This window comes from Myxocyprinus asiaticus, chromosome 1 (genome assembly GCF_019703515.2).
Source record: "Myxocyprinus asiaticus isolate MX2 ecotype Aquarium Trade chromosome 1, UBuf_Myxa_2, whole genome shotgun sequence".
NCBI lineage: Eukaryota > Metazoa > Chordata > Actinopteri > Cypriniformes > Catostomidae > Myxocyprinus > Myxocyprinus asiaticus.
This window is the reverse complement of record NC_059344.1, coordinates 40496670-40516731: the sequence shown is the minus strand read 5'-3', so window position 1 is coordinate 40516731 and position 20062 is coordinate 40496670. Positions and strand designations below refer to the sequence as shown.

At 38.8% G+C, this 20062-nt stretch overlaps 1 protein-coding gene across 1 annotated transcript; it reads left to right on the top strand.

Annotated features, from left to right (window-relative positions):
- Nucleotides 1-1295: 1295 nt before the first annotated feature.
- LOC127441307 (neuropilin and tolloid-like protein 2) lies at nucleotides 1296-19603 on the top strand. The gene is made up of 9 exons (XM_051698596.1): nucleotides 1296-1675; nucleotides 4813-4869; nucleotides 7096-7236; nucleotides 8900-9148; nucleotides 9572-9619; nucleotides 9935-10062; nucleotides 11153-11381; nucleotides 14382-14495; nucleotides 17807-19603. Exons 1-9 carry the CDS (start codon nucleotides 1666-1668, stop codon nucleotides 18508-18510), a joined length of 1680 nt encoding a protein of 559 aa, XP_051554556.1. The 5' UTR covers nucleotides 1296-1665; the 3' UTR covers nucleotides 18511-19603.
- Nucleotides 19604-20062: the final 459 nt, after the last annotated feature.

Here is a 20062-nt window from a genome sequence, read left to right as displayed (position 1 = left end):
TACACTTAGTAAAAATAGCATCTGCCTAATAAAAACAGCATCACTCTGCTACTATAATGTATAGTATTACAATCAGCAATTAGTGCCAACAACTTCAGTGTTTGCCTAGACAGTTTAGAGATAGCTGTTTGCTGTAGCGGGACAATTTACTAGATTGCCATTGGATAGCAAAGAAATACAATGCTCTAAAGCATGTCAAGCAAAGCAGTTTGCTCTATTTCAGCATGCACTGTCCTCTATATTTACGTTCTAGTAATTCCCCTGTGTGTCAATCATCCTTAGACTGTCTTCTTTCCAAATATTAAAATTGTGGGTTGTTTTTTTTTTGTTTGTTTTTTTTTCATTAACACTGATGCCTTTGTTCAGGTACTTTTCTGAGTTGTATTATGAACAGTATTTCTTATACCGGTTTTTTAAAACACTGGAACTTAAAGATGTGCTACTGAAGAATGTTCTCTGTGAAGGATTTTGTTCTTAGCTGTATATATCTGAGAGTTGCTCTGATCCATGCATTAATTTGTATGCTAATCTCTTTTACATTTATATGGTGTTGTTATAGTGTCGTACATGCACATTAATTGATTTCACTTTCAAAGGTTAAATCAATTCTAAAACCACCAATACTGCATAGTTGCATACTAGATCTGAATTTGATCTAGCATGCAATTCTTGCAGACGGCTTGCACAAATTGTTTCTGGTCAGGTGCATATTTGTACCAAAAGGTTCTGCATCTGTATGCTGTTTTAATTATTAATGAATCATTCTCAACATGTTTTGGGTTGGATTGACATGCTGTTTGTCATTTGATGTCTTTTGGTTCTCTTTACGATGTTGTATTGAGAATAAACACGACCAAATGATTTATTACCCTGACTTTTAGTCTCAAGTCATGCCCAAATAGAAGGCTGTTATGAAATTCTACTACAGTTCAGAAGGTGCTAGTCCTCATCTACAATGATTTCAAACCCTGCATGTGAATTCACATAGTTCATACCTTTCATGAAGTACAATATTTATTATTATTATTATTATTAAAGTAGTTACTGAGGGCTGTCGTTTGCCACACATCATGTAATACAAAAAGTATGCTAATCTGATACTTGATAACCCATCTCTTCACAAAAGAGGAAATAAATAGATTTGCCTAACTACCGTAATCCTGATGCTGTGGCCGTAGCCGAATCACGTACCCTTAACTTCACCACGCGCTCTCTTCACTCGCGCCGAACAGGGGTCGTGCGCTCATAAGAATGCGCATGCGCGCACAGGCAGCTTATTCAAGCGAACAGCGCCCGAAGCTCAAATGAGGCTCGTTTAATGGGATCTCGTCAGTTCAGCCCTGGACTCTCTAAGAAACGCTCCTCTACTTGGACTATACGCGCGTCGCCTATTTAATGGCAATACGTTGTATGTGGATTTAAAGCACATTTTTCAACAGGATTAAAAGCTCATTCGTTTACAACCTCTCACACGGCTCGAGGTGTGTGTTCTTTATAAGGAATACAGAGGTGTTTTTTCCTGCTTGAGGGATGGGATTAAAGAGATCGAGGAAAAGTTGTGATTTTTAAGTCTCGCCGTATTGGATGTCAACGATGGAGAGATAAAGCTCGCCACCTACAGAGCTCACGAAGGCGGACGCACCGGTAATTACACAGCGAAAGGAAATGCACAGAGGTGAGTTTCAAGAAACATTTATTTTTTGTGTCAGTCAACACAACGCGGAAAGCGCACGTTGAACAGAGGCGTCCAACGAACTGCTATTATACGTTTTCTTTGGAGCATTTTCAGTGGCAGCCTTGCCATGTCTAACAAGTGGCAGTTTTAGGGCTAATCATAAATTGCTTCGCCACCTACAGGTGTGTTTTTGTTTATTAGCTATATAATGCGCGCGAAACGAAATCTGGCAATTCAGTGTCCCTTGCGTCGTTCGTTAAACCATGGCCATGTTTGAGACAGGGAAATGCTTTTGTGCTTGCCGGGCATCAAATAATGGCTTCATTGACGTATGACATTTAAAGATGCATTAATACAACAAAAGGCGAGTTGCTTTAGATTTCTGCAGCGTCTCGTGCAACTTCGCTGCATGAGTTCGTGGTATTTGCAGGAGCGACGCGAGAGTGCTGAAGCGACACTTGTCGCGTGCCACAGCCTTCACGCGCTGATAATCGACGTCATTAGGGTAGTCAGTCGTACACAATAGGTTTAATTAAATTCTAAGGGAAAACTGAATTATTGGTTTTAACTCATATTGCTAATTCTGTAAGACGACAGCCAAAAAAAAAAAAAAAATGTGGGGGCAAGCCTAATCACACCATTTATATATTTTGGAAATATATGCGAGATGATAATGACCAAATTTAGCAAAAATATTTATTTATTAAGATACATCTTAGAATCCTTATAAGACGCTCCAGTACAAACAGTTTAATTACAGCCAAATAAATGTTGATCTTGCAACAATGAGATTGTCTGTAGCTACTGTCTTATAGCGAGTAGATGAATCCAACTGTATTTATTAGCTTTTTTTTTTTTTTTTTTTTTTAGGCTGGTTTTAAAAGTTCAAAGTCATAAAAATCAAATGAAATGAAATCAGAATGCAACACGTAAGTCGCAAGGAAGGAAAGACATATGCATTATTTGACACTGGTCTGAATAATTAGCTCAAAGGCATTAAAAGTATTATTGGGGGTAGTTCAGACCGAGCACGTTCTTGCTAAATAAAAGCGAGACGCAGCGCAATGAAGAAAGCAGAACGCAGGTGACTCGAGACGCGCTTTTAAAAGTTGACGTACTTTTTAACCTGACACGGCGTTAAATAAACGCGGCGCTCCTGCGCGAGACGTGTCACGTTAAAAGACGGTCAAAGTGGTCCGTCTAGCGCATGTATACTAAGGAAAAACCATTGAAAAACAGAACAGACCGACGCAAAACGCATTCAATGTGAACGGCCCCTTAAGAAATGTTCCCTTGTCATCTGCCTTTGTATTTAACTCAAATGACAATAAACTTTATGTTCTCCTCCGTGGAGTGATCTGTTTTGATGTATTTATAGACAACTTGCTCAAAATCATATCAACACATCTTAATGTGCGACAACCTTGCGTCCCACGGGACACATCCCAGATGTCTGTTCATTTGAAACCAGACAGCAGGCTTGAGATAATTCATGTAGAAAATAAATTCACAGGCCTTTATGTAAGATGCGACTATTTTGAGTGCATAACTCCATTTAATTAGCCTACAATAAAAACTTTTTTGCATGTTATACATCTGTGCTCAAGGTTTGGGATTTGTAAATCTCATATACTGTATAGGCTATCACATCAGCGTTATGACAATCCCCAGTTCACCTTTTATTTGTGTTTGACTTACATCAAGACGTATGAAACCTTAAGGATAACAAGAGCGTGATGTTTATCAGATGGCGTTATCATGTTTGGCTTTTCTTCGCCAGACAGGTAGTTTAGTGTTTAAGTGATTAATGTAAGCCAACGTCGATTTATTTCAAGTCAAGTAAAAAAATAAATACTACTACAATTCAATAGGACTGTAGAAATTATAAATGTAAAAGAGTGTAGCTGTCTGTTAGTTGAGGAGCACCGTTCCTGATATAGCCTAATGCCTTTGTGAATGTCTTCATCTTTATCTTATTATACTGAATGACTTGTAACTGCAACAGGACATGAGGATAGAATTGTATTTACAGAATTCAGAAGGTTATGTAATATAAATTCGGAGACCAACAACTCATTTTATCTGTCAAAAATGTCACTTTTGCTTTCCAGATATTTCTTAAGTTCTCAAAATGTGCATGGAAAGAAAGAAATATTGCATCAGGATTAAATCAGTAATGTCTGTGGCTGATATTTTGTCAACTAATCACACATTTAGGGGCAGTCTTTGACCATCTGGTCTTATGTCAAAGAGGGGCTACTTGACATAGATCTGAAAACAACTGGCCTTTGCTGTGTTTCCCAAAAGCACCGTAAGCCTAAGTAGATCGTAGAAACCATCGGTGCCAATGGTCTCTACGATCAACTTAATCTTGCAATGCTTTTGGGAAACACAACCCAGTTTGTTAGATTTATTTCTGCTCTGGGACAGGGCCAGGAGTGATAGAGGAGTTTCGGATGATCAGTGTCCTCGTGTTTCTGAGCCCACATCACCCCTGGCCTTTGCCTCCATGCCATGAATCAGTGCTGGGGTAGTGCAGTCGTTTTCAGACGGAGAGAGACATGGCTAGATCCATCAGATTTATAGATTCTCTGTTCTGTTTAGTAGTTTCTAAGATTCACACAAACACACTAAATCAGAGTTCACTGAGACCATTTGAGCCCCACAGCAGCTGAATTTTTGATGCAAGCAGTCAACCCAGCTTCACCAGCATGCAATTCTCATGCTGGTCTAGGCTGGTTTATGTTGGTTAATGCTGGTCTAGCTGGTGGACCAGCATAGCCATGTGGTTCACCAGTAAAACTTCGAGCACTATGGTTTTCATGTGAAGGAAGTCTTGCTGGTTATACTTGTCAAAAAGCCCTGGAGATCATCAGCATTTTGTTTTGTGGACAAGCATTCATAACACAACATATGCTGTAGATCAGCTATGCTGATTCTTTGTTTTGTTTTTCAGCAGTGAAGTCATTCTGAACCCGATCATCTCTGATATTTTAATAGTTGCTTCTTATACTGTGTTTGTCAGTCTTTTGTCCTGAACATGGTGTCACGTGAAGGGCACAGTCTGCAGGAATTCCGTCACATGCCTATTTTTGTCTGCTAACATTTGACATGCTGTTGCTCGCTCTTCTTTGCAGTCTGGGTTCTACTCATTATAATAGAAGAGGGATTTGCCCTGGCACAGAAAATTAAAGGTATGACTCACACATTTCAACACTCATATCTGATTTGTCAACTGTGACAGTCCTGTGATATTCTGTATATATTTTAGGGCAGATATGGTAGTGGGTTCCCTTCAATGCTATTTTATGTGTAAAAGTTTGGGTAATATGGAAAAAAAAAAAATAATTAAGATAAAATAAATATCAGAATGCTTTCTTCCATCTTAGTGAACACAAAAGATGTAAAAAGTCTTACTTAAATCAGTATCAGTTTGTATCATAGCATTGCTCAAGCAACTATTAATGGTAGTGAAATCTGTAACCATCTGTAAAAATACTGACCCAGTCTCCTCACACTTGTTTGCAGAGAGTACATTTTTGCTGTGTTTTAATTAATTTCAGTTTAAATTTCTTTTAAAGGTGCACTCAGTATTTATTTATTTATTTGGTTAATGTCGTCTTGGACTTACATTGACACCTAGGGGCCTGGATGCAGCATCATTAAAACATAACATGTTATGTTTTATGTTACCAATGCCATTGAAGAAATTCACTATTCACAGTCAACCTTGATTTAATCCACAAGTGAAAGTGTCCAATAACAGAGAAATTACTAAGATTAAAGTTGCTGTAAATTATATCAGCCATTTTAGAACTTCCACAAGATTGAGCCGTTGAATTAGACCAGAGACTATTTAGCAGAGACAGGCCACTTCTATTTAAATGAATGGGAGAAATTGGAATGCTCAACCAAGAAGCTCTTGCGCCCAACGGTCAACAGATGTATTCAGGAAGTCCCACCTTACAGGTAAAAGATCCAATCACCTTTTAGATACAGACATTGCCTGTCAGTCAACTGGAAAATGTGCATGTGCATTAGCTGGACTAGCCTGAAAATTGTGTTTTTTAGCATAAAATGAGGTAAAGGAGCACAATTTACCAGTTTTGTCAGATTTTACTGCTGATTTAAAATATGCTCTTTGATCGTAATCTTGACCAACCATTTTTTAGATTTCAGTGTTCCCCCTTTCAAGTAGATAGGTGCTGCACTGGCATGGCTGGAAATAGTCTCCCGGGAGCATTCCAAAGATGGCCGACAGTGGACTGGCTTTCTAGAGAGACTCTGATTAGACACACCCCCTCTTTCCAAAACACCGTTGTGACGAGGAGGAGGACACACAGCCGGCCCTGAATCAGGCTAATCAGCTGGGAGGGGGATAAAGACGTGCCAGAGGCACCAGTTCGAGAGACGCATGTGGCCGTGCTGTGTGTGTCTGTGTTCATGTTTGTTTTATGTTGTTTTAAGTTGAGTTTTACCATTAAACTTTGTTTACTGTTCAGCCAGTTCCCCCCGCCTCCTTGCCCGTCCTTTAACTGTTACAACTGTTCTTCAACCATCCTGTTTATTAAATTTTTTTATTATTTCGTCAGATGGCAAAACATCTGCATCCACATTGAAAGGTGTGCATCAGACAGAAGAGTGGCGAGCATAAGTATGATCTTAACGATAGTTCAAGTCTTTTAAAAACATGAGAAGCTTTGAGAAAATTCAGAATCAGCAATCACAGGCATTCGCATCTGGACAGGATTAAATTTCTCAGAGGAACCTTGAGTTAGCCGAAAAACAGTAGGTAATTTGCTCTGGAATTTTTACAGAGGTTGTGTGAGAAAAACACAGACTTGTCAGATTCGGACAGGATTAAAATCTCAAAGTACGTCTGTGAAACACAAATTTCCCTTATGTCCTCATGTAAAACTAGTCCCGTCCGAATAGGGCTGAAGTCTACTAATTGGCTTTCCATAGAATGTGTCAGAGGCCAGCGGTCACATTTTTGTTTGCTGTTTACACTGTCTAGTGCTGTCACAGAGACTGATTAGATATCTCTGGACAATTATTTCAGTGATATCTTTTAGGGAGAAGGAACATTTTCTGCATTTAATTCCATAAAAAAAAATCGCTTACCGCACCTTTAAGTGAGTAGTATTCGGCTGGTCGTGTGATCTTAACATGGCGGCCCACATGAGGGGACCCTCTCCATGTAGAATAAAACAGCTTTTATAAGGTTATTGATATGACTGGAGCCTTCATCTCATGTGGGTGCTCATAATTTAGTATGTATGTTTCAGAAATGCTATTCATTTCTTAAAGAGTAAAACTTTATTAATGAAGAAAAAAATACTGAGTGCACGTTTAAATGTCAATGTTTGTATTTCCTCTATGTAAATTGTATTTCCTGTTTCATCTATCCACTCTCACAGAGATTCAGAATGAAGGTGAATCTCCATCTACTGCTGAGCAGTGTGGCCAGTGGATCCGGAATATCAATGGAGGGCTGTTTACATCTCCAAACTACCCAAACTCTTATCCACCCAACAAGGAGTGTGTTTACATTCTGGAAGGTAACTTACCTAAAAATACAAAGAAACTCAAATTTCTAAATGTAAGAAGATTTCCTGGCTGTTAGATGACAGTGTGACTGAAACTGTTAATGACAGCGTGGTTGATGTCTGCCTCAAGTAAGCAATGGTTACTAATATAAGAGTGCCACATCTTGCCTCTAGGTACTTAAGTTCTCCGTACTCTTCTCTATTATGATAGTAGATGCAACACTAATTATCCATATATTCCTTTAACAACTATAATATATGTTATTGTATACCAGTATAGCATTTTGAAAGTCTGTTTTGATACAGCAGTATTTCAAGCAATACAATAGCGCCCCCTGTGGACAAAGCAAATCCAAATACATGAAAATGCACTCTGATAAATACATTGGTCTTTTGAAAAAAATAAGAAAAAAGAACAATATTGAACAATTGAACAATAATTTTCAACGGAGATATTATGTATCACTATAACAAGTGTTTATCTTTATTGATTGATAGAACTGAATAACTGGATAACAATAATAAGCCTGTGCACCCGTATATGAAGAACACAGAGAAGATTTTCTTCTTGATAAATGATTGTAGAATGTGCAGCATTTGTGCAAGCTGCAGAAAATACAGCTGATGAAATGAACTCAATAAAGCAAACCTAAATCAGCAGTGACAACAGTGATATTTGTTTCAGAGAATGACATGATTAAGGTTGTTGTGCCTCAAGCAGGTGACCTTAATTCACTCTGTGTATAATTTAGTTAGTGGAAAGAGTTGTCTGTTTTATATTACATTGTGTATTTGATGTGCTTCACAGATTGTTTTTTTCTTTTCATTTTTCTTTTTTTTTTATCCCTTTTTCTCCCAATTTGGAATGTCCAATTCCCACTAATTAGTAGGTGCCTGTGGTGGCGCAGTTACTCACCTCAATCTGGGTGGTGGAGGACAAGTCTCAGTTGCCTCCGCTTCTGAGACAGTCAATCCGCGCATCTTATCATGTAGCTCGTTGTGCATGACACCGCGGAGACTCCCAGCATGTGGAGGCTCATGCTACTCTCCGCGATCCACGCAGAACTTACCACAACGCCCCATTGAGAGCGAGAACCACTAATCTGCGACCACGAGGAGGTTAGCCCATGTGACTCTACCCTCCCTAGCAACCGGGCCAATTTGGTTGCTTATGAGACCTGGCTAGAGTCACTCAGCATGCCCTGGATTCGAACTCGCGACACCAGGGGTGGTAGTCAGCATCAATACTCGCTGAGATACCCAAGCCCGCTGCTTCATAGATTATTGATTCATTTTTACATGTCTGCTTTCTTCTTGTCATGAATAAAAATGAAATGGACTCTGCAATATAATGATCTATTAAGTACTTACAACAGTGCTATGAAAAATATTTTATCTTCACTTTTCTTCCATCTTCTGTATTGTTCATTTTCATAAATATTTCCATTGTGTGTGTGTGTGTGTGTTGTGTCTCAGGGCCAGAGTCTCTGTTTGAAAAGAGTATTATTATTATTATTGTATGAGGTGATATAGTGTCAGTTCATTTCCTGGAAGGCATCTTGCTGCATAGACAATGGGTTCTTCCATGCCTCGTACTGTTCAGTTGTAAATTAAATATAATTTTCACAGTTTTATCAAATAAACAAAGATGTTCTTAATTACCTTTATCCTGCAGCTCTCCCTCGCCAGAGAATTCAGCTGGCCTTTGACAAAACATACTATATTGAGCCCTCCTTCGAATGCCGCTTTGACCACATTGAGATAAGGGATGGTCCCTTTGGTTTCTCCCCTCTTATTGATCGTTTCTGTGGGCCAAAGAGTCCAGGTGTGGTCACCTCCACGGGCCGCTTCATGTGGATTAAATTCATCAGTGACGAGGAGCTCGAAGGCTTAGGTTTCCGCGTCAAGTACACCTTTATAGCAGGTAACCTTTGCAATTGAATAAAATACAGTAGGCACAGGCAGTTTTGTATATTTGAGCTTTTTAACTAAACTCAGTGCGTTCTGAATTTAAAGAGAATGACCTTGTGGAGAGTGAGTCCCTGACTGTGTTTTGAATCTTGATACTTGAAATGCAATGACTTCAAGTTGATTCAGTGGATTTTTAGGCATGAAAATGTTCTGCTCAGATGTAGTAGCTTTGAGAATTTCTCAATGTTTTTCTTGTTATCTATGTTTAAGAGGACATATAATACAAACACTAAATGCTGCCTATTAGATCAAACAGCAGATCTGTACTCTGAAGCACCCACGGCTCTTTAAAATTGGATATTATTGTTCGTCTAGATGCATGGGATTTCCACCCGCGAACTGTCTGGGTAATGTGATACCTGTCTTATCATTTCAGACCCAGATTTTCATTTGCATGTCGGTGGATTGCTAAATCCAATTCCAGGTAAGCCCTTCAATACCCCCGACCCCCACTTCAATTCCATCTGAAGTGCTTTCTGTTCTCTGCGGCAGACTGCAGGCTATCTTTTACTGACACCCTCCATTCCTCCCTCTATCTGTTGGCCTCATGCTGCCTTTCCAACTCTATCCTTAGATCTTGTAGAACCTTCCATTTCTTTTTTTTCTCAAGAACATGTTTCTTCATCTCACTACCTCTATTTTTGCATCCAATTTGCACACAATGCTTCGTATTCCTTCCTTTTTGCCTAATTTTTATTTTGCCCTGTTTTTTCCTGCTTCCAACCTTCTCCTCCTGCAGATTGCCAGTTTGAGATCAGCGGCACAGATGGAATCATCCGCTCCAGTCAGGTAGATGAGGAGGATAAGATCAAAAACGGAGATGCAGTGGACTGCATCTGGACCATCCGTGTGCCTCCTCAGTCCAAGGTGACCCTCCTCTCCCCTCCCTTCCTCCCACAGTTCATTAAATGAGATGACCCTGCTCTTCTGCCATGGGCAGATATATGACCACCTAAAACCAGGGCTCGACGAAACCACAGGAGGCCATTGGGCCCGACCATTTTTCTGCTGAGAAAACTTTTCAAGGAAAGCTCAAATTAGCAATGCTGCAGCAGCAAGTATTAGGCCAATGATGCAGAATCAGCAGTACTAAGACTGAGGGAGCAAAATGGCATTAAGATGGCCCAGGGATTACACGTTCATCTGCGCTAAGCAGACTGGAACACTTAGCAGGCTAAAAAAAACATCCCTAAAGAACTTCGCAAAAGAGTATCTGTTTATAAAGTATAAAGATAAGTAATTAGTTTGGCTTGAAAAAGCCAAACCATTGATCTACTATTATGATCATTATTATTATTATTATTCTGAGACTACATTTGTAACTCTGACTCCTCCTAGAGCTTTCAAGCTACATGCACCAAACTTTCCACAGACCTTCAAACTGATCTGTGAGCTATAGTAAGCTATATCTTTTCTAACTGATTGGAATTATGGAATTCCCATAGCGGACTTCCGAACAGGCCCAAATTCCCATTGAAACCCATTCAAGTGTGAAAACTTTTTCCTATAATTACTCCTTTAGAGGATTCAAGCTACATTCACCAAGTTCATCACACACCTTCAGGCTGTTCTGACTTATGCAGTAAAGCAACATGCTAGCAACATACTAGAATATGCTAGCAACATTGTATCTATCTGTCTGTTTGTCTGTCTGTCTATCTTAAACTTTCAGACTAGGTTTTTTCAAGCCAAACTCAAAGTTTGTGTCTATAAACTTTACTTTTTTAGAGTTGGGATCTCTTACCTCCCATTTTTAAAACGTTTACATGCATTTTTATTCTTGTTAAGCAGTCTCCAATGATCAAGCCAGTTCACTTTGTGTCAGCACAATATGCATCAGTGTTTTCTTGTATGCACTATTTTTAATTTTTTTGCAAATTGCTGTATTTTTCCTGTTACTGTTCAAGTCAGCATTTTTTAGAATCAAGCTGATGCATTTGTTGGTTCATCCCTCCAGATATACCTTCGCTTCCTGGAGTACCAGATGGAGTACTCAAATGAGTGCAAGAAGAACTTTGTGGCCGTGTATGACGGCAGCAGCGCCATAGAAAACCTGAAAGCCAAGTTCTGCAGCACTGTTGCCAATGACGTAATGCTGGACACTGGCGTGGGTGTCGTACGCATTTGGGCTGATGAGAGCAGCAGACTCAGCCGGTTTCGAATGCTCTTCACATCATTTGTGGATCGTGAGTATAAATACTCTTAATGGTTACGACAAGATGATGTATTGGTAACTAACAGACTAATTCATGGGTTTTCAAACTGGGGTCCAGTGACACCCAAGGAACCACAAGGGTTCATTTTTTTGGGGCAGTTAAAGTTCACTTGTTAACTTTAGATATCAAATAAAAATGTTTAACAGATTAACATTTTAATGCACATTTACAGAATTTGACTATCTCTGTTTCATTTTGCTTTCTAAAGACTGGTCAGAAATCAAGAGATTAAAGGGTTAGTTCACCCAAAAATGAAAATTCTCTCATCATTTACTAACCCTCATGCCACCCCAGATGTGTATGACTTTTTTTCTGTTGAACACAAACAAAGATTTTTAGGAGAATATCTCAGCTCCATAGATCCCCACAATGCAAGTGAATGGTGGCCAGAACTTGGAAGCTCCAAAATCCACATAAAGGCAGCATAAAAGTAATCCATAAGACTCTAGTGGTTAAATCCATGTCTTCAGAAGAAATATGATAAGTGTGGGTGAGAAACAGATCAATATTTAAGTCCTTTATTACTATCAATCTCCACTTTCACTTTCAAATTCTTATTTTGTTTTTGGTGATTTGCATTCTACCTGCATATCGCCACTTACTGGGCAGGGAGGACAATTTAGACCAAAAAAGGGCTTAAATATATAAATATTGATCTGTTTCTCACCCACAGTCACATTGTTTCTGAAGACATGGATTTAACCACCAGAGTCGTGTGGATTACTTTTATGCTTTTTATGTGCTTTTGGTCACCATTCACTTGCATTGTATGGACCTACAGAGCTGAAATATTTTTCGAAAAATCTTTATTCGTGTTCTGCAGAAGAAAGAAAGTCATACACATCTGGGATGACATGAGAGTGAGTAAATGATAAAATAATTTTTATTTTTGGATGAACTAATTCCCTTGAGGTCTGTTATTATTTAAGATGTAATACAGTTTAAGATGCAAAGATTTAGACTTTAACTTTTTATATCGAATGTTTTTATCACTGAATGAATATATTGAACTGATAAATTTCACTGAATTCATGCTTGTCAGTCATCCATTAGTTCTTTAAATCTTTATTAACTTATGTTGTATCCTTGGTTATGAAAAACGCAGGTCGTTATAGACCTAAACTCTATATAATTTTTGGAAAATGTGAACAAAGACAGATTAAAATAGAACATGACAGAAAATGTACAAACCAGTGACAGATAATGCTCATTTATACCGCAGCCTCTGGTGGTAGGTTGCTGGACCGTGACTCAGATATGAGATGTGTTTCACTGCGTTTGTGTTTTCTCTGCGATGGAAGCCAAGTCCAGTCAGGGCATGGCACTGATACAGTAATCTTTGCAAGGATGTGCAGCAGTGCATCCTGCTCTGGATTGTCATCATGAATGTGTCTTCCCTAACCAGAAGGGAATCAAATAGAGTGATATGCCACTTGTGTTCTTTACCCCTCCTCTAATGAGTGATCATCTCTCAGAAGGTGTTTGGCAGCCATCAATGCAGCGCTGGCCATTGATGGAAGGTTAGAAATGTCTTACAATTCTGGAAATAGAGTAGTGGGAGCATGACACTGAATTTTCTCTCGCCTCGCAGATTAGATCTGCTTTAGCGTTGCAGATGTAAGGAGGATGGCAGTTGGAAACAGTTTGCAAAGAAGGGAGAAAGAGGGATAAGGTTGCATACAGGGTTATCAGGAAATTTTAAAACTGTGTTCACCCAAAAATTAAAATTCTGGGTGTTTTCCAAACTGCATTTATGCGCCCTTGAAGGGCATTTCGGGAAGGGGACACCACACAAACAAAACAAAACAAAATGAACAAAAGTAAGAAAGTTTATTTTTTCACAATGGGCCTTTTCACAAGACTTTTAGTGAAGGCTACATTCAAACTGTAATGCCATGCTCCCTTCAGAGTGCCTACATCAAGAGAACTGTCTTTTGTAGTGAGTAGGGCATAGGGATGATCACTTTCGATTGGAACACGGCCTATGTCATTTACTCATCCTCATGTTGTTCCAAACTCATGACTTCTTTCTTCGGTGGAACATAACTTTTATGTTTTCCAAAACATATATGACTTTCTTCTGTGGGGCACATAAAGTAGATGTTAGGCAAAATTTTTGTCTCGGTCACCATTCACTTTAATTGAATAAAATAAAATAAAAATACAAATGCAATGAAAGTGGATGGTGATGGAACAACATACGGGTGAGTAAATGAGGACAGAATTAAACTATTTGGGTAATCTCTCCTTATTAGTCATGGAAAAGCAATGGGAATTTCTATAATTAATGTACATCTTTTATGCTCTGCTCTAAATATATCACAGGCTGAATATTGCTTGTGTGTAGAGTAATATACAGTATGCTTGCAAGCCATAGTGTTGTCTAATTTGTGAGCGAATTGTTCTTTCGAGTTTGTTCTTTTCAGTGAATTGGTTGAACCGGTTCACAAACCATTCTGAATGATTCGTTAGCAAATCAGTGTGAATATGAATGTTTTTTGAAAATCTTAATCCAGTAATCATAAACGACTGGAAATGTCAAGAAATTAATTTATTAAAAAGTATGAGAACCCTGTGCATAGATCTGTATAAGACAGCTGAACAAGAGGGAGGAGGGGATGAGTGTCAGGGTTTGCAGAAACAGCCTGAAGGATTCACCCCTAGAGATCGGCACTCACTTTCAATTAAAAGCTTATCTCTGCTTCTCCCTCTCTTTCCGTTCTTTGTTACCCTCTGCTCTCACTAGCACACTAAGCGTTCGCTCAGTCAAGAGCTTTGTTGCAACCTGGCCAGATAGGCTTCGTGATGGCTGTTAGATTTGATTTATAGTGTTGTGCCCAATACCCGCTACACAGCCTGTGTCAGGGGCATGAAGCGCATCTTTCTGCAGACAGCCGCTGACGAACTGCTGTGAGAATGAAGCCTGTTTCTAGGAAACTTCATATGTTCTCTATCTGTTCTGTTTTTCAGCTCCATGCTCCAGCAACACTTTTTTCTGTCATAGCAACATGTGCATCAACAACTCATTGGTGTGCAACGGTGTTCAGAACTGTGTGTACCCCTGGGATGAGAACCACTGCAAGGGTGAGTTAGAGCATAACCACCAGTTTCTGTTTCCTGAGTCACCTATGACCTGGGACGGGATTAACCAGGATTTGTTCTAGAAGTTATACATTCGCTAACTAATGCTATACCCAAATTGGTTCTAACGACATATTAATTGAAAAATTTTTGTAACATATTGGACAGTTTTTTTTTATCTTTAAAACAACTTTAAATACAACAAAACTATTTTGAGTACATTATGTATCTTTATCTAAAGATATGGTAGCTCAGTAACGCTCTGACGTTACTCAGCAAGTCATTTAAACTGATAACTTGTGAGATTGTGAGTCTTTTTGACTGAAAGAACAGGCTCAGGATTGTTCATTTGTGAACTGGATTACACTGGTCACGCTCTGTTTGTTGTTGGAACATGTGAACACAAAGCAATAGAGTAACGTGTTGTCTCTTTATTGTCTTTTTATAGTCTTCTCTCACATATATTCTCTCTCAACACATTCACTTCTATGGAAGCCCATTTCTGCCACATCAAATTAAAAAATGTCCAGCACACGTCATTAGTTTCAGGGGCCGGTTGCATAAACAATATATGAAAGATTGACAACAAGTGTTTGAAATGGGTACTGCAGTCCAAGTTCAAAATGTTAGAGAGTTGTCTGCCCCACCCCAGACTCGAAGCTCATGTGGGTTGCCAGAATGAGGACATGCAAATTAGCCAACTCAGCATCCGTTTTAAAGGATTTCTGGGCTTTAAGCTGTCTCCATCTTTCAAAGGCATCTCCAATATTTATCCTTGTTTTACTACGCCTCTGGTCATTGTGGTTTTTAGATGGATGGCGAGGCTTTTTAGGTCGGGTGGAATCTGTTATCTCTGATCCAGTTCATTTGCTGGTTTCCATGGCTGCAGCACACAGTGTTGTTTGCCTGCAAACTTGTTTCAAATCTGGCAACCCGGCAGTATCGAAATACTATTGGTGAGTGGGCAGTGGGAGGGATCACACAGACCAAAACATAAACAGAAATTCCGGCCCGGAATGGAAACTTCAAAGTAGAATATACTGGCTGTAGCATTGTTATCGGAGAAGCCAGTATTTCAACTTAGCATGTTTCCTAATTCTCTAATGACATATTATGGTCATTTTATGATTTAGTAGATTCAAAATATTACATATAGCACCTTTAACTTAAGACTGCATCTAACAATCAGTTTGACTAGCTAAAGACGCCATAGAAAGCCTGTTGCATAAAACAAGCTCACAGTTGTCTTTGTAATTCACATTGCATTGTTGGAAAAGTAAGACACTGAACAGCTTTAAAAATAAAATGTCCGACAGTGGATGCTCAATGCTGTTTTCATTGGCAGAATATTTGCTTATTAGAGGAATACAGTGCTTCAAAATGTATTCTAATTAACAAATTTAGCGATTTTAAACCAAATAATAAAAAACATGACATTTGTTACCATCATTGAAGTCAAAGTCTTCTACAACGTCTCGACTGATGCCCCCACTGGCTCAGCTGACAGTTATTTTCCATGGCAACATGGAATGTAAACAGAAGTTAGCCTGGGGGTGTGCAGGCTTACATTTTGGTCTTAAATTAGACTGATCTAAATTTTTATGCAACTGGCTAAAAAAATTAAGACCAACATTTTAGACAACTAACTTGTAAGTCTAGTCTAAAACAGTTTTATGCAACCAGCCTCTGAGATTCTTAAAATCGAAGTCTGAAATAGACCTTGATAATTGTACCTTTTGTCATGTTTTTACAGCCTCAAGGCGGCTATTTCTAAACATGAGATACTACCCCTATATATATATATATATATATATATATATATATATATATATATATATATATATATATAATTATAGAATATCTCAAAACAATGAGATACTAACTTAAAATACGAGATAGTGCACAGTCACGAAAATAGAGCCCACTATGTCTTATCTAATTTTCGATAGTGCTAATTCTAAGTGCAATTTTTGTGCCAGGTGAGCCAAGTGGGTGTCTGTGGGAGTGGTTGTGCTATCTGTGGGTGTATTGTATTTTAATGAAGTGGCGCAAAATGCAATTTGCTATTTTCCAGAGAAATAGGTCCTTGCGCTAAGACATTTCAGAACTATGTCTGTTTTCTTGCATTTGCAACTCATTTCTTGCATTTGCAGTTTGGAGATTCTACCAGCAGGTGGTAATAAAGTTCATGTCCAAACTCTGAAATAAAGTGGAACATCAAATTATCAGAGTTGCAGCCGTGTAATTAATTTTATTTTTTTTATGAGATTTGTGTTAAACAATCGATAGGTCATGGTTTATTCTTCAGTTATTATGTTTGTATTTATAATAGTATTTATAATCTCATTTGTATTGGTATTTTTCCTCCTGTTGTCGTAAAGTGATTTTTAAGTCACTGCAAAAGAAGCCGGTGAAAGAAGTTGTTGAGAGTAAAATGTTTGGATTTGGTATGATTTTTTTTAACACTGTTATTTTGATAATATTTTCATTTTGTTTGAAGTATAATTTGAATTTAGAAATATTTTTGGTAAAAAATGTTCATGTTTCAATGAATAAATTACATTTTTCAAAAAATCAACCGTGCGTTCAAAGTGCATGCCGATACAATCACTGATAATATTAGCCATGATTTGTGTGTCAGTAGATGAAAATTATAAATAATACTTACATTCTTTATTATTTAATGGAGCTTTAATTCAAATCCTGACGAGAATAACATTTTCCATGCGAATAAAAGGAGCATGTCACTGTAATAGAAATATGCCTGACATTCCACAAGGACGCAGTTAATGCACAAAAGAAAGTAAGTCCATATTTCTATTCTTCTAACTCACTGCATTTACACTACCAACTTCTTATGAATGTGCTGTCTTTGTTTATATCACTGGTGCTTGACAGGTAACGGACTATATAATAGGATGCAGACGGTGCAATAACCGGAGAAGAACCTCACAATGAAATCGCACTTAACCAAACCCATTAGCGCTTTGCGCATGCAGTTTCACCAAACCAACTTGCACCTATGTTTGTGCATGCTTGCACGAATATACCAAAACTTCCCATTGACTTTGCACTTATGATTTATGGCATAGTAATTTAGTAATTAGTGTGCTGGACTTTTTTTTTTATTTGACGTGGTGGAAAAAGGGCTTCTATTCAATTCAGATGGCTCACAAGTAGGGTAAAATATGATTTATTTGCTGGAGATTTAGCAGCAGCACAGGAAACACTGATGTAGATTGTATGTCTTTATCTCTTTTTATGCTTTAAAATGTGTTTGGTTAAAAACTCATTCCCTTATGTCTCTGCCTCAGAGAGGAAATCCAAGGGACTCTTTCACCAAATCACAAAGACGCATGGCACCGTGATTGGCATTTCTGCCGGTGTGGTTCTGGCCTTGCTCATCATCTCCATCCTGGTGCAAATAAAGCAACCCCGCAAGAAGGTAGTGGCCCGCCGGCCAGCTGTCATCCACAAAGGTGGCTTCCAAGAGGTCTTCGACCCTCCAAACTATGAGCTCTTCTCCCTCCGCGACAAGGAGCTGTCATCAGACCTGGCCGAGCTGTCAGATGAGCTTGACAGCTACCACAAGCTGCGGCGCTCCTCTACCATATCTAGATGTGTCCACGAGCACCACTGTGGTACCCAAGCCTCCTCTGGAGGAAGCATGAAGCAGAGCCGCACCACGCTCAGCTCAATGGAGCTCTCTTACCACAATGATTTCTCCAAGCCACCACCCATGAAGACCTTCAATAGCAGCAGCAGCGGCACCTACAAGAAGAGCTGCTATGGCTACAAACAGACTCATGAATGTGCCGAGCAGGTAATCGAGGACCGCGTCATGGAAGAGATGCCCTGTGAGATCTATGTGAGGGGTGGAAGCGTAGGAGGGGCTGCAGGCAGCATTGGCAGCGGTTGTGGGAGCATTACCATCCGTAACCATGGCAGCGCTCGCAGCAACAACACCACCACCACTGTAGTGGACCCGGGACAGCGTTCCATATCCATGGACTTCTGAAATAGTGAGGGAGGAAGAGGAACAAGAGCCCTGACTTTTACCCCTTTTTTCAGTGTCCTTCTTTACTGTTTTTCATGCACAGGGGTTCCAGTGCAATATAGACAAACATGGAGCGCACTGAGTGAATAGACTATACGTTGACAGAGATGAAATGTGGCTGGCTATTTTAATCTATGTGTATCAAAAAAGAATGATAAACAGTATGTAGGTTTTGTGTAGTTGCTTGGCATTAACTCACTTTTTGCATCATTTCACTCTGTGGATAACTCGAATTATACTGAAATGAAGATGACTGACCATCCCCCTCTGTATACTTACACTGTGTCAAAACAGGCGACAAGTAATTTGTCTGTCCATACTGAAAGATAAATTGGTGCATAATGCGACAAAATCAGCCAGTCATATGTTTGATGTTTAATACAGCATTATACAACATACAATACAGGTATGGATTGGGATTTTGGAATGTGGGCAGGGCTTCCCTGTATGACAGAAAAGAAAACTAAGTGACTGACAAAGTGTGTTGTTTCTCATCACTTTGCACAAAGAACAAATTATTAACATGGGAAACAAAGGATTGATTGCTTGTTGCTATATCATATCGTGCATGCTTAGGGCACGGTGTTAAGAGGGACACATTTGGATGGGAAAGGCTACTAGATCAAAAATTCCGACAGCATACACGAACACTGGCCTGATTTCTTACATTTTGTCATTGGTTTTAATTAAACAGATTACTATGATGGCAGTATGCATCATTGCATCTGAGTGGCCATAAAAGGCCACGACACACATGTTGATATTATGTTCTTTTAGCCTATGAACATAACACTCTACTGCATTTTTTGAGGAACAACCAATCCATTACAAGCTTCAAATAAAGACAACTGTAAATGATGCATACAACTTTTGTATAGAAATTCTTTTTTGTTGTTTAATAAGTAAAAATGAACAGGAATATATTTTCTAACCAATATATGTTGTATAACAAATTATACTGTGCTTCCATTTCAGTCATGACATGAATAATTGTAAAGATATTAGTGTAAGAAATGTCCTATTACATTTTAATAAAATTATGTTACCTAAACTATCTTTGAATGATGTATTACAGACATGCAATAGATCAAGTAAGATTGTTTTTTTTTTCATAATCTCATGAACCACAAAAATCCTCCATGCATATTTGATCTAATGTCCATTGAATCTAGATTTCTCTACTTTAGTCAGTCCAAAATAATGTAATACTTGTACACACTAGAACAATCCACTCTATTAAGCTGCTCCCTTATGTTCATCTTTTCTGTCATTTCATTTTCTGTTTATTTCTTTCTCTTATTTTCCTTTAGTCCTCTTGCAGTGTCCACCTCACTGATCTGTCATGTTTAATTAGACTGCAGAAGTGCTCAAGGCCTCGTATGTCTTGAAAAGACAGAGGACAGACGCATTACAGTTCACAGCCTCCATGAGACCCCGAGGCCTCAGCCACCCTAGGTGATCGTCACTGAGGTTAAAGTCAGCATGAAATCAAATTGACCCTTTATACTCTCTT

Excerpts from the sequence above, each read along its gene's own strand:
- LOC127441307 (XM_051698596.1), top strand. Across the intron at positions 7,237-8,899 it reads GTGTGTTTACATTCTGGAAG|CTCTCCCTCGCCAGAGAATT; the intron begins GTAACTTACCTA and ends TTTATCCTGCAG. Across the intron at positions 14,496-17,806 it reads GGATGAGAACCACTGCAAGG|AGAGGAAATCCAAGGGACTC; the intron begins GTGAGTTAGAGC and ends TCTCTGCCTCAG.